Source organism: Antechinus flavipes, chromosome 2 (assembly GCF_016432865.1).
Source record: "Antechinus flavipes isolate AdamAnt ecotype Samford, QLD, Australia chromosome 2, AdamAnt_v2, whole genome shotgun sequence".
NCBI classification, from domain to species: Eukaryota; Metazoa; Chordata; class Mammalia; order Dasyuromorphia; family Dasyuridae; genus Antechinus; species Antechinus flavipes.
The window spans coordinates 674665555-674679440 of record NC_067399.1 but is presented as its reverse complement, the minus strand read 5'-3'; the positions used below and the strand labels follow the sequence as shown (position 1 = coordinate 674679440).

Genomic DNA, 13886 nt, shown 5'->3' with positions numbered 1-13886 from the left:
GAAAGATGTTTTTATTACTTTCATTTTATTTAAATGAAGAAAATACTCCCATTAACCTTTTAAGAACCATGATATAGAAGAGAAAATAACTTCAAACCAACTCTAAGAAAAGGGAAAATCATTTCACCACCAATACCATCTTTACAGGGTATTCTTTATCATCTTAATTATTTCGTAGTAAATGTCTTGAGGTGCATCAATACCAAAAATAAAATCCAAATGATTGTAGGTAGGCAGAGTCTTGTGGTAAATTTTGCTGCGGATTTGGGGAATTAATTCGGAGACATCTTTTGGATCAGCCAACAAATCCTTTTCACCACTCCACAATGCAATTGGCACTTTCATCTCTGAGACGTTATACTTGGGAGGAAACGTCTGCATGTACAAAAAAGAGAACAAGAGTCTTCCCAGAGAGACAAAATTCAAAGTCTTATCACTTCTGGGGAACGGCTAATTATTTAAATGATTTTTAAAAAGTGCTTTATCTACTTCCTTTGTGTTAAATGAGACTGTCAGAGCCAAAAAACTATAATAGATGGTTTGGTTTAACTTTGTTGTCATTATTACTATTATTATTTTAAAGAAGAGCTCTATTACAATGGGGGAGTCAGAGGAATACTTTATTTCTTGGTAAGTAATCATTAATTCAAACAAAGTATAAGGAAGGATTTTATGTATATATATAGTCAGATATACAATATATTTATATATCTAATATACATTTATATGTGATATGTTGATAAAACTGATTTATATATATATATATATATATATATATATATATATATAATATATATATATATTCATTAAAGACCTTAGCTTCAAAAGGCCAAGATCTCCCATTGCAAACATAATCATCTCCAGTCATCCTGATCTATATCTGGCCACTGCACTCAGATGACTCTGGAGAAGAAAGTGAGACAGGTGACTTTGAACAGCCTCCCCTCACTTAAATTCAACTCACTTGCATGTCATCATATTACCTTCCTGATGACATGGTCCTTTGTCTGTCTGTCTGTCTCTCTCTTTTATTTTTTTTTTCCTTCTCTTTCTCCCTCTTTTCCCTTTCTTCTTTTACCTATCTATATTAAAAACATTTTCCATCTCCCCTCCCCACCAAAAAAAATCCAAGTAAGGATAGTATTTGGCTCATATTCCAAAGGAATAAGTTATCTTTTTGGGGGGAGGCAGAAGGGTGTCAGGTATTGGGCCAAGTTTTCACACCATGTCCATGAACAAGATAGATATTTGTACCTTAAAAGATGCTGGTAATGAGGTCATTTTGTAAATATTTCTTATCTCTTAATCTGGGGGAGAGTGATGGTCTGGGAATATTTTTTTAACTAATATTTTGATTATGTGTTTCAATACAATCAATCTCTCTTATAAACCTAAGCATCTTACATTATATTTCTCAGTCAATAAGCATTAATTGAGCATTTACTATGTGCTAGGTACTGTACTAAATGCTGGGATTCAGCTAAAGGCAAAAACTTAGTGGAAAAGACAAAACAACTGTGTACAAAGCTACACATGGAGCTAATATTCCAGGGAAGGATTCAGATTTAGGAAGTCATTTAGGAAAGACATTTCCTAGAAAAGGAGACTTCTGAGAAGGAGCCTAACAGCTTCCCCAAACTTCTCAAGGAGTCCATGACATAACAGATAGTTAAAAATCTTTGATCTGAACCAACTGCATTATTCTTTAGATGATAAAATTGAGGCATTGAGATGCCAAATGACTTATTGATGATCTCAGAATCAGTTAGTGCCTAGAGTCAGAGTTAGAAATCAAGCTTGCTGATTTTCTTCATTAGTTATCTCTTTACAAAACAAGGAAAAACTCCATTAAAAAAAAAAAAAGCAAATTACCTGATTATAATGATCAAAGTTCTCTTTGGCACTCCCCCAATCAAAAGCGTGTAGTATTGGTCGACTTTCATAAAAACCCTAAAATTGAGACCAAAAAAAAAAAAAAAAAAGGAACAAACATAGGGATCAGAAAGAGTATTCATCCTTGAGTTGAACAGTTCAAAAATCTTCATTGTCCAATCTGGCAAAATGAAAAAGAACATATATTACTCTTCTCCCTAAAATGAAAATAGAAACAGAAAAAAGAAAGTATCTCTTGATTTTTCTCAAGACACTATATGCCCCTAGATTGGATTAGGGAAATGGTGGAAGTGGGAATCCTTAAGCCCCTTAGGGCTTCCCTGGTACACTGAGAATGGACAAAGCAGTGTGCCTAAAGCTTGAAGCTCCCTCAGATATCTGCTGGCCTTTTGTTCCTTTACTGAGAACCCTTTGAAGTTTAGGTCATCAATAGAAAACCAAAGCTGCCCTTGTCGGGAATGGAGAAGACAGATAAAATGTAAAAGTGGAATTTTCTCTAAACAACTCCACACTGGGCAGCCTTTCCTCTGAGCTTCCATTCTAGCTAGGATACCTGGAGAAGGGACAGATAGTTTCTAAATGCACAGTGATATGGAGGTGACACAGCATCCAGGCATGCATGGAAAGCACCATCAATGCCATTTCTAGGAGACTGCTAACCAGAGCCCAGCTATTCCAGTCCCTGGAATAGTTTCCATCATAGGATCCCTGAGGTATGCTGAAAATTTGAAATACACCATTGATATAAAAGATGAAAGTCCAAAAAAAGCAAGTCACAACAAATTTATTTGCATACACAGAAAAGACCAGGAGGGAGCTGCCACTAAGTACAAAGGACCAAAGACACAGGGCTTTGGGAGCCATATGTATAAGGCTGAGGATTCCAATCAAGCACACTAGACACTTGTTGGACCCAAGATTGGATGACTTGATTATTTTCCCACACTTTGTAAAAGTTTTTCAAGGAGAGGATAGAAGGAGGAACAAAGATCTTGAACTCTGCACTCTACAAGCATTGAAAAAAATATGGTACCTGTAAGTAGTGAAGTATGTTTTGGGCAGATGTCCCCCCTGGGAAATGTGCCACATATACATCAATTCGACTCTAGAAGGAAAAAAACAATAACTTATTTTTCTACAAAATCTGTTTTTCAGGGCTCATGACAACAGGATCTTGGTTTCTTAGCCAGTAGAGCTCAATGTTGGGTAGATTCTGGTATGCTAGAAAGATCTTAGGACCAATTCTAGCAGGAATCTGAGCTTCTTTCTGAGGACTCATCTGGATAAGGCTAGAGAAGCCATTTCATCAGCCATTTAGTCATAAATCTTGTAGCCACAGTGATCCATGAAATCAAGAAAATGTGTTTCCTGTGTAAGAAGAAATATTCTTCAAGAAAAGAAAAGAAGAATGAGAAAGGCACAGAGATTAGACTACTATTTCTGGTACACACAAAAAGTGTGAGAAGGGATTTAGAATGTTTAGAGATCCTGAGGGATCAAGGATAAAAGGAAGACAACAAATGCAGATCACAAAAGGGAGGCATTAAGAAATTACCAATTATGACCAACACATATACCTATTTTTATGTATATACTAAAATGTTTGCAAATAATATCTTCATTTATTGAGAGAAGTAGAAGGGAGCACACTGTCTTTTCTATGTGATGTTCCACAGTAGAAAATATCTTCATACACACTCTCTTTTCTTATATTCTAGCCTGATGAATTCTTGCCATGTGCTTTTTCACATATATTTATTCCCTTGCCATGCTTTCCACATATGTATATTTTCCATGTGGCTCACAGGTTTCCTTTTTTCTATGAGCCCTCACTACTGGTGGTATGAGAAACCAGTGTTTCTAACAGAGTGTGCACCAAGAGAATCTTGTCTTGTTACTATACTTACAACATTGCCTTTTGTTTGAACAGATAGCCCTCTGGAGGGCTAGTAAAATATACATATTCGTAGGAGGTCATGATGTGAGTACTACCCTACAGAGTACCTTGGTTTTCTGGAGGATTCATGTACAAAAAAGATGCCCAAGAGTGTACACTTAAAAATATAAAAACAGGTGACTATAAATAGGAATTGTTTGGTCGATTCATGTATATATCTAGGACTCTTCCTAATATTAGATAGATATACATATATATATTATATGTATATTCATATAAAGTATGATATTTGGAGTCAGGAAGACCTAGATTCATGTCCTACCATAGATACTAACTAGCTATTTGGTCCTAAGTGAGATACGTGATCTCTCTTAGTCTCAGTTTCTGTATCTTTAAAATGAGGATAATAATAACACTTGTCTCTCAAGGTAAATTGCAAGAATTAAATGAGATGGGGAAGCTAGGTGGCACGGTGGATAGAGCACCAGGAGGACTTGAGTTCAAAACTAGCCTCAGACACTTACGACTTCTTTTCTGGGTGACCCTGGGCAAATCACTTAACCCCAATTGCCTCAGCAAAAAAAAAAAAAAAAATTAAATGTGATAATTCTTGTAAGATACATTACAAATCTTAGAGCACTATATAAATTGTTTGGTTTTTGAAGATACGAGGTATATAGACTGAGAGGACTCAGATTGAAAAGAAAGTCTTGTGAACCCCTCTGGGTTTATCCATTTAGGAGAGAAAAGTTTCTGGAGATATCATCTGTGATCTATAGAACAGATAATCTTGGGGTCCATGAGTGGTTAGAGATTTGAAGAGAAAAACCAAATAGCTTAGCATCACTTTTGTGTTAAGTATGACATGGCACTAATATTTGAGAACAGGAAAAGGAAACACTCTTACCATGTTTAAGTTCTTTGGATCAAACCCAGTCAGACTGAAGATGATTTTACCACAGAGAACACCAGTTATTTCATTGTCACACACTGTAGTGGCCAAAATTTTATTGAGGGCAGTCTCAGGCAGAAAGTCCTTTTCACCCATTAAAAACTGTGGGGGGAAAAAAAACAGAAAGAAAACAGATATAAATATGGCAGCCACTGAAATGGTAACAGTCTATGGCAACAAACAGCAGTTTCCCAGCTCCATTATCATGTGGTACCCCAATGCCCATTGCCTGCTATTCTTGCTTGCATTGGTAGGAAACATAATGTGGAGGACTCTGATCATTTTGACCCATGAGATCCATGACAGTAGGACAGGAATTAAGAGGGACCAAAAAGGTCCTGACAATGTTCCTCAAAAGTGGATATCCAGACTATATGATGACTTTAAGTATGGGAGATACTTTAAGAAAGCATCTACTCTGATTTTTCTTGTGCAGCATGATAAATGTGGAAATATATAGAGAAGAATTGTGCATGTTTAAACTATCTTAGATTACTTACTGTCTGGGGGACGGGGAGAGAAGGGAGGGAGAAAAATTTGGAACACAAGGTTTTCAACTGAAAACTATTTTTGCATGTATTTTGAAAAATAAATGGCTATTCTTCTGGGGGAAAAAAAGGCTAATGTCCAAAAAGAAGAAAAAAAGAAAGAAATCATTTACTCTATTCCAAGGACTATGTTAAGGACACCTTACAAATACTATCTTCTCACTTCAGATCCTCACTAGCTTTAAGTTTCTTTAACTTCTGGGTTAATCTGGCTCAGTTTTTAACCTTTCCTTTTTCTTTTATTGTTTCTTTGGTGTCAGTTTCCTCATGTGCATAATGAAGATAACAATTTCACCTTTTCTCTCTGGGCTGTTGTGAGGATAAGAGATTTTATTTCGATAGGTAGCTGGATAGACAGACAGATAAATAGATGGATGGATGGATGGATGAACAGATGGATGGATGGATAACTAGATAGACAGACTGATGATAGATAGATGGATGGATGGATAGGTAAGAGTACTTTGCAAACACTATGGTATGATACAAATTCTAGTATTTTTACTGTCATTAGGTTGCTATTATTTCTCCATTGCACCCTGCTGCTCCTGCTACCAATTTAAATTTTGCCTCATGATGCCAAGAAGAATAAATCTAATCTTCTTTCCAATGAAAGAATTTCAGATACAAGTTATCAAATGTTAAGGATGAAACTGGCTAGTGGCTGCTGGGATCCAGTTCTGACCAGGGCAATAGAACCCTTCATATGAGAGGATGATAATGATACAAGGAGACTGAAAAGCAGTTGCATTCTCTGACCTCTTTTCTTCTCTCTTGCCTCCAATTTATTTCATTTCCAATCCACAAGCAACATCTGTATCAGTAAGGGTGATTTGCAATTCCTTCAGAGGTGTTATGATTCACAGCTGTGTAGGCTCTCTGAAAATTGACCTGCCTCTTCACACTAAGGTTTGCTCCTCAACAATTCCCTGTTTTTCGTTTTATGAGAACAAAATTGTTTTTTCCCCCAACAGCATGGTCAGTAAGTTTGTGCTGCCATTATTTGAGTCCGCATGCAAAGGAATGCAAACAGCACTGTCAAAGTCTTTTCCATCTGTCAAGTCTATTCCTCTGGATGGTTGCAAGGTGAGATGCTATAGCAGGTGTTAAATCTCGTGAGATGTAATGGAGGCAAACTTTCTGACAAATGGAGAAGTAGGATTGTAGTCAGAGTAGGCATTGTAGGCATTTTTCATAGGTCTCTCATCAGTCTCCTGGCTCAGCCCTTGGATGTGTTGACTCATTTTAATTACCCCAACAGAAAAAGTCTTACCAGGTCTCTTCTCCCTTTCCTTCCCCATGGGTCACCAAAGGAACTCTCCTAGGAGGAGCCCAGTCATGAACAGGTCACTGCTGCTTCTTTGTTTCTTGTGTCCCTGTTTGGGCGCCATTTGTAATGGGAGCAGTGGCTGTTGGCGATCTAATTCTGACCAGCAGAATAGATACCTTCATGTGAGAAGGTGATAATGATACAAGAAGACTGAAAGGCAGGTATATTGTCTGACCTCCATCCTCTTCCTTCCAATTTACTTCATTCCCAATCCACAAGCAACATCTGTGTCAGTAAAGGCTGATTTGCAATTTCTTCAGGGTTGTTATGATTCACACCTGTGTGGGATTTTGGAGAATTGCCCTGCCCCTTCACACTTAGGCATAGCTCTTAACAATCATGCTTGTCCAGCATCCCAATTCTGCTCTTCTCCAAGATAATCTCTTTCCTTTAACTCATGTTTACATAACATGACCCCTAGGCTCTTCAACATTTGGATGGTGTCATTTGGACATCTCATTTCCTATGGACTACATTCATGTTGGGGGATATCTAGGTGGTACATTGGAAAGAGTGCTAGGTCTAAAGTCAAAACAATCTGAGTTTCAATCCTGCCTCAGATATTTACTAGCTGGGTAGCCCTGGTCAAGTCACTTAATCCTGTTTCCTTCAGTTTCTTTATCTGTCAAATAAGGTAGAGAAGGATCTTTTCCAAGAAAACCTCAAGTGGAATCAAAAAGAGCCAGACAAAACTGAAACAATTGAACAACAACAAGAATTGAGCTTCTTGAACTTCTTCAAGTCCTCCTAGCAGACCCATCATTGGGAAATCTCATCATCTGGCAAGATTCAGTCAGGCCTGGCATTCCCAAGTCTTCATCCCCTCTAACTGTAGGATGAGCATAAATTCCTTCATTTCAGGAGTGGGGACTGGATCAATGTCTCCTAAGATGTCTCATTACTTCCCTCCAACCTGAGCTCATTTTGAACTTTTCTGATTTCTCAAATACACCCCCTTATTCCACCTCTCCCTTTCAGCTTTCTTTTATATGTTCTCTTCCCCTATTAGACTGTAAGCTTCTCAAGGACGGAGACTGTCTTTCCTTTCTCTTTGGTATTTGGATCTCCAGTGCTTAGCATTGTGCTTGGCACATAAAAGTGTCTCATAAATGTTTATTGACTGTAAAAGGAGGTAGCTCACGTACATATAAGTGTATACAAAATATACTTGCAGAAAGGATAGCATCTGGGATTGAGTCTATGCTTTCATTATTCCAGCAACTCCTAAGAGAAGGAACCCTACTACCAATGGAGGTTGGCAATTTTCTGAAGCTTGCGATATTAGAATGCTGCCCAGATGGCTGAGGGAATGAGTGATTGCCCAACATCCTCCATCTAATACGTTAGAGACACAATATGCACCTGAGATTTTTCAGGTTTCACAGCCAGCTCTCTCTCTCTCCACTATGCTACATTGCCTATAGCCACACATAGAAAATACATGCAATAAACATGCAAAACATACAAACATGAATACAAGGTCATGGAAGGGGGAGGAGCCCCTAAAAGCTGAGGGAACCAGGGATCGTTTCATGTTAGCAGAACACTTTGAGATCAACTTTGTAGGAAATTCAGAATTTTAAGAGGTAGAAGGGAAGAGGGAGCACAGTTTAGACAATGGGGACAACTATAGTTAAAAATCGGCTATTCTATAATTTGCTTAAGTTAAGAGAGGAAGAATTAAAATTACTAATTTAACAAAGTGACTCATTATTTAGTTCTTGCCCCCATCTGGCCCTAAGAGATTGTTCTAATTCAACATTCCCTTTTTATAGATGAGGGAACCAAAGTCCAGAGAGAGAGAATGATTTGTTAAAAATTATTAAAGGATAGAATCTCAGAACTAGGATATGGGCAAGAATTAGACAGGTTTAACCCTAAAGTTGCCCCTGATTTTGAGATTTCTTTTCTTACTGAGACAGTAGAATAGATCTGGAGTCTTACAGAGAAAAGGAATGTCTTCTTTCCCATTTCTAAGTAAACAGACTTCCTGTGGAGCTATTTTAGGGTTCATTTATTCTGAGAGCCACACAATCTTCACCACTACCCATGTTCTACTTTTCCACTGATCTCCTATTCACTTCCGATTTGACAAAAAAAAAAAATTTACTTACCTTAAACAATGGCTGACGCAGACTAAAAATCAGTCGTAACGGGATGCTTTTGACATGTCGAATAGTAAAGATTGGTGCCAAAGCAAAAAAAGTTTTGACTTTCTGAGCCATCTTGGGTAAGGTGGAGAATGCTAAGAAACCTAAAAGACAAAATGATACTTGTTTAGACTAGGAGACCTCCATAGAGCCCTCTGATTCTGAAGGAAGGACCCTGAGAAACTGTGAACCTGAAACCATGAGGGAGGGTTTAGCAGCTTGGATAGCAACCATAGAAATCTTCCTCACTGAACCTGTAGCAATGGGAGAATCACAGACCAAAAGAATTCTCTAAGGTGGACTACAGGGGTTATCTAGGACTGCCCACCCTGGACCACCATCTAATAAATGAGCAGCAAGTTTCTCACTGAGCACTCACATTTCCTGTCTTCCTTTCCCTCTCCCTCTCCCTCTCTCCATCCCTCCTTCCCTACTTCTCTGTCTCTCTCTCTCTCTCTCTCTCTCTCTCCCCTCCCTGGATCTTTGTTCATGCCTGAACAAAAAAAATTCTGATCAATTCAGTCAACACTAATCTAAAGAGTAGTCATATTTTAAAAATAACTTTGGGGTATTTTAAAAATGAAATATTAGGTAATAGAAATGGGATCAACTAGGTGGGACCGTGGATAGAGTGCTGAGTCAGGAAAGTGCTGTTGCTGAGTTCTTTCGGTCATACCTCTATGACCCTAGTTGAGATTTTCCTGGCAAAAGTACTAGTGATTTTTCATTTCTGTCTCCAGATTATTTTACAGATGAGGAAACTGAGGCAAATAGGGTTAAATGATTTTCCCAGGATCACATTAATCTAGTAGATGTCAGAGACTGGATTTGGACTCAGATCTTTCTGATTCCAAGACTGGTGTTCCATCTACTGTACCACCTAGTTTCTCAACTCAGAAAGAGTTGACCACTTTGGGGGTTGGGGTGGAAAACTTTTGAATTCACTCTCCTCAATTGAAATGAATCCTATCACTGACAGTGTTCTAATGGCTCATCCAAATTTTCTAAATTTTATCTCAAGGTCACTAGACTGGTAAATCAGAGAGATTCTGTAGATATTGCCTATGGAGATCTTGTGATTTTTTTTGATATCTTTGCTAATTTGTACTTTTTTATTTACATTTTGGGATATTTTTAATGTGATTTGTAAATACTTTGCAATTCTTTTGAAAACTGTCAATTCATATCCTTTGATCATTTATCTATAGGGGAATGGCATATGTATGTATATGTGCATATACATGTATATGTATACTTGTTTCTATACCTTGGATACCAAACCTTTATCAGAGAAATTTAATATAAAGATTTTTTTCTCACTCCAATCATTTCTCTTTTTATCTTTGATGTATTAATCTTATCTATGCAAAAGTTTTTTTTTAGTTTCATATAATCAAAGTTATCAAATTGATTTTTTTTCAAATTTCCTCTATTCCTTGTTTGGTTAAGAGTACATTTCCTCCTCATGACTCGAGAGGAACATGAGATATTTCTCTTAATTTTTTCATATTTTTATCTTTAATATTAAAATCACACATATCTGATCAGAATGTATTGAGAAGTGTGATAAAAGGTGTCGCTCTAAGTCTGTTTTCTGCCACATTGTTTTCCAGACCTGTGTAAAATTTCAGCAAATAACTGACAAACTATTCTTGTAGAAGACATAGGGAGTTATGAACCACATAAATATAAAGTTATGGTCACTTATGACCAAATGACTCAATCTAAAGAATGTCACTAATCAATCAAAAAGCATTTCATGAGTGCTTTTTATGAACTAAGCACTGGGACAGACACTTGGGATACAAATGAAAGTGAAACAGATCCTGTCCTCCAATGAGGGAACATAACACAACTGCATATAACTGCATAACACTCATAGCATACAGGAGAACAACAGAAAGAGTGTGACCTATCGCTCCTTCTGTTGTCTGCAATTTTCACCCTACTCCCGCTTCTCTTCTTCAGGCTCCCAATCAGTACCCAGATACAGGTAGGATACTTATTCTTGCCACTAAAAAACTTGGACTTCACGAAGGAAGGTCAAGGTGGAAGTTCTCTGACTTCAGTCACTCTGAGCATACCAATAAGGGTGCCCTGCGAATGGCCCACATAATATATTTTCTGCCCAGTTTTTTTCACAATGTAGTCAATTGAAGCTGGAAGGTCATATCGAGCCATTTCATCAAAACTGCCAAAAGAAAAACAATACAACAAAGTCATATTTATATCAGGACTATGATATCAACATGTGAGCAACCACATCTCTTTCTTGTCTTGTGTGAATAAAAAATGAAATTCTTGTTCTTTAGATATCTCTATCTCTGGTGGCTTATGCTAGAAAAACTCCCCAAAGTAGTCAGAACTAGATGAAAGTGTCATTGGGAAATGCTTATTAAGATAAATAAAAATACAATAGAACATAGACAATGTTAACTTTTGATTTTCTAAATCAATATGTAGCTGCAGGGAGCTGTTGCTTTGTGAGTTTGAGACTACTGGTCTAGAAGTAAACCCAAAATGTTATAGAAAAGCAGATACTAGAATAGAACATCATCAAAATTAGGTGGTTTTACAAGGCAAAACTTTCAAAGAGTTATCACTGAATAAAACTGAAAGAAAATATTTAATCCTTTAATAGTGTTTGATTGAAAGCTCAGAGGCACAAGAAACCCACATTTGCATTTTCCCTACCTGAAAGCCCAGTATTCTTTAGAATCTATGGGCAAATAAGCATGTTTCAGGGAATAGGTACTTCCCCGACTGTTTCCCAACCACACGTCAAAACCTGCATCTGCTAGAATGAAGGCGAGGCTGTTGTTGGGAAGGTTGGAGACCCAGGTGATAGATGTTGCCAACAATCCATGCTGCAAAAACACCACTGGCCGCTGAGCTGAAAGGAAAACCTCGTGAGTACTCGCAACCACATTTTGACTACCTTGACATTGAAGATTTCTCCTTGGACCCATGGGCTTTAGAGTCCCAAGACTATGCACAGATTATAGAACCTGAGAGTTGGGTCATGGTGGGAGGAGGTTGATATTTTGTTTAAAAGTATATTTCCTGAACTCTGAATTTGCAGACTCAACTTTAGGAGAACAGGATGGTTCCCCTCAGTCTTAGAACATACAGTCTGATGTTCCCATATGAACAAAGCATGTTGGATTGTATTCAGCTACTTAGAAACAGGTACACAGAAATCACTAAGTGCCCAGGTAGACAGTGCTACTTTCTCAAGTGATTGAAATTACCAAGGAGATTTTCCTTTAAAATGCTAGTCCTAGCAAGATTAAAAATAAACTAAAATAGCGTTTCTACATGTAAATTTAGAAGGGACTTTTGAGACTAGCTTAATGTAACCAATAATAAAAATAGCAATTTATTGTATGCTTTGACTAATTTGATTTTCATAATTCTGTAATATTGGTGCTATTATTATTCCCATTTTATTGAGGAGTAAATTAGAAGAGTTTAAATGATTTGCTCAGAATCATATAATAAGTATCTGAGGCAGGAATCAAACTCAGGTCCATATAGCACCTGTACCCCCTCACTGCTCCATTTTATAGTCAGGGAAAACAAGCCACAAAGGAACTCATTTAAAGCTACCCAACTTGTTATAGGAGAGTTGAGACTAGAACTGTGGTTCTGTGATTTACTAGCAGGGCTATCAATTTCTGTTAGTCGTTGGACAGAATTCTGCCTGCAAGAGCCTGGATTTAGACAAAGACTACAGTCTTCAAGGAAATGGTAAATTCAAGGAAGAACAACTAAAATAAACTCAGGAGGAATTTTCAGTGAAATGAGTTACTGGTACAAATTCAATTGTCAACTGTCTCTCCATGGGTGTCTGCTGAGTGTCTAGTCAGGTGCCTGGCTCTGTACTGGGACCTCCAAACTATCAAAGAAATATTAGACATGCTCCCAAAGAGCTGTGGACAAGAACCTACTATTGTCAACATAAAAGATTTGTCCGTCATTCTTAGCAAGAGTACCCAGGAGGACCTGGAAAATCAACTTGCCCTATATTTTGGGTAGGCACTCACTGTTAATTTCCTTCAATCTCATTTTCTCTGTGCCATAGAGACTGGTAAATCTGACTCAGAAAAATGAGGTTTCTAATTCTTTTCCATGCTTTGGTTGACTTCCAAATCCTTCTTCTGATCTGGGTTCACTGAATGGAAGACAAGATCTTCAGCTGAGAAAAATTTCTTGATTCTATATTGGAGACTGTTAGAAGATGAAGAGACCTTCAGCATGTTAGTAATAGGACTCTCCCATTGGAAAGAGGGGACACAGACCCCAAGAGAAGTGATTTGCCAAGATAGTTGTAAACAAATACCTGCCATATTATTGTCCCTTCTTCCACGGGGAATTCTTGTAATGGTAATTATGTATGAATCTCCAGTCTCAACTTCATACTCTTCAGCTGGGTATCCCCAATGCTCAATGACCTCACTCTGGTTGGGGAAAAAAAGCACATTTTTATGGTTACAATTATCTCATTTACTAAATAATCCTGTGACTTTTGAACTGTATTTTTGTTCCCACCCTTAAAAGTTTTAAACATTTAGGATCTTACATATAACAACGAATTGAGTTTTATTTTTCCTGCTAAGAATAAAACTTACAACATTCATTTCAACTTCAGGATTTTCAAGTCTGTGGATGTGGAAATTGCATTCTGTTCCCAGTGCCTGGCTCATAAATGCTGCTATGAAAAGTTTCCACATTTTGCTTCTACCTGCAACATGAGAATTAGTAGCATCCCATGAGCTCTGACATAGTCAATGGTCTTAGAATCATAGATTGAAAATATCAAATTAACAGAAAACCAGAATAAGTACTGAGGACTGTATACTTAGATATAGAAGCGACCTTCAAAATCTTCTCTTTCAACCTCCACAGTACATAAATGTGGCGATTGAGGCCTAAAGAGACAAAAAGACTTTCTCAAGATCACAGGAGTAGAAAATGACAGAGAATAGGATTCAAACTCAGCATTTGATCCCAGTTGTAGTAATTCTACTTCCTCAAATCTAAAGCAGATGACACACAGCTATTTTCCCCAATGTCGCTCAGCTAGTGCCCATTAGGGCTTGTTTGGGGGGGGGGG

At 37.5% G+C, this 13886-nt stretch overlaps 1 protein-coding gene across 1 annotated transcript; it reads right to left on the bottom strand.

The window, feature by feature from the left end:
• On the bottom strand, positions 1 to 13503 carry LOC127547010 (gastric triacylglycerol lipase-like). The gene is made up of 9 exons (XM_051973869.1): positions 13402 to 13503; positions 13113 to 13230; positions 11465 to 11663; positions 10855 to 10961; positions 8735 to 8874; positions 4698 to 4844; positions 2927 to 2998; positions 1873 to 1950; positions 1 to 375 (listed from the first exon to the last, which is right to left on the bottom strand). Exons 1-9 carry the CDS (start codon positions 13501 to 13503, stop codon positions 142 to 144), a joined length of 1197 nt encoding a protein of 398 aa, XP_051829829.1. The 3' UTR covers positions 1 to 141.
• Between the last annotated feature and the right edge of the window lie 383 nt (positions 13504 to 13886).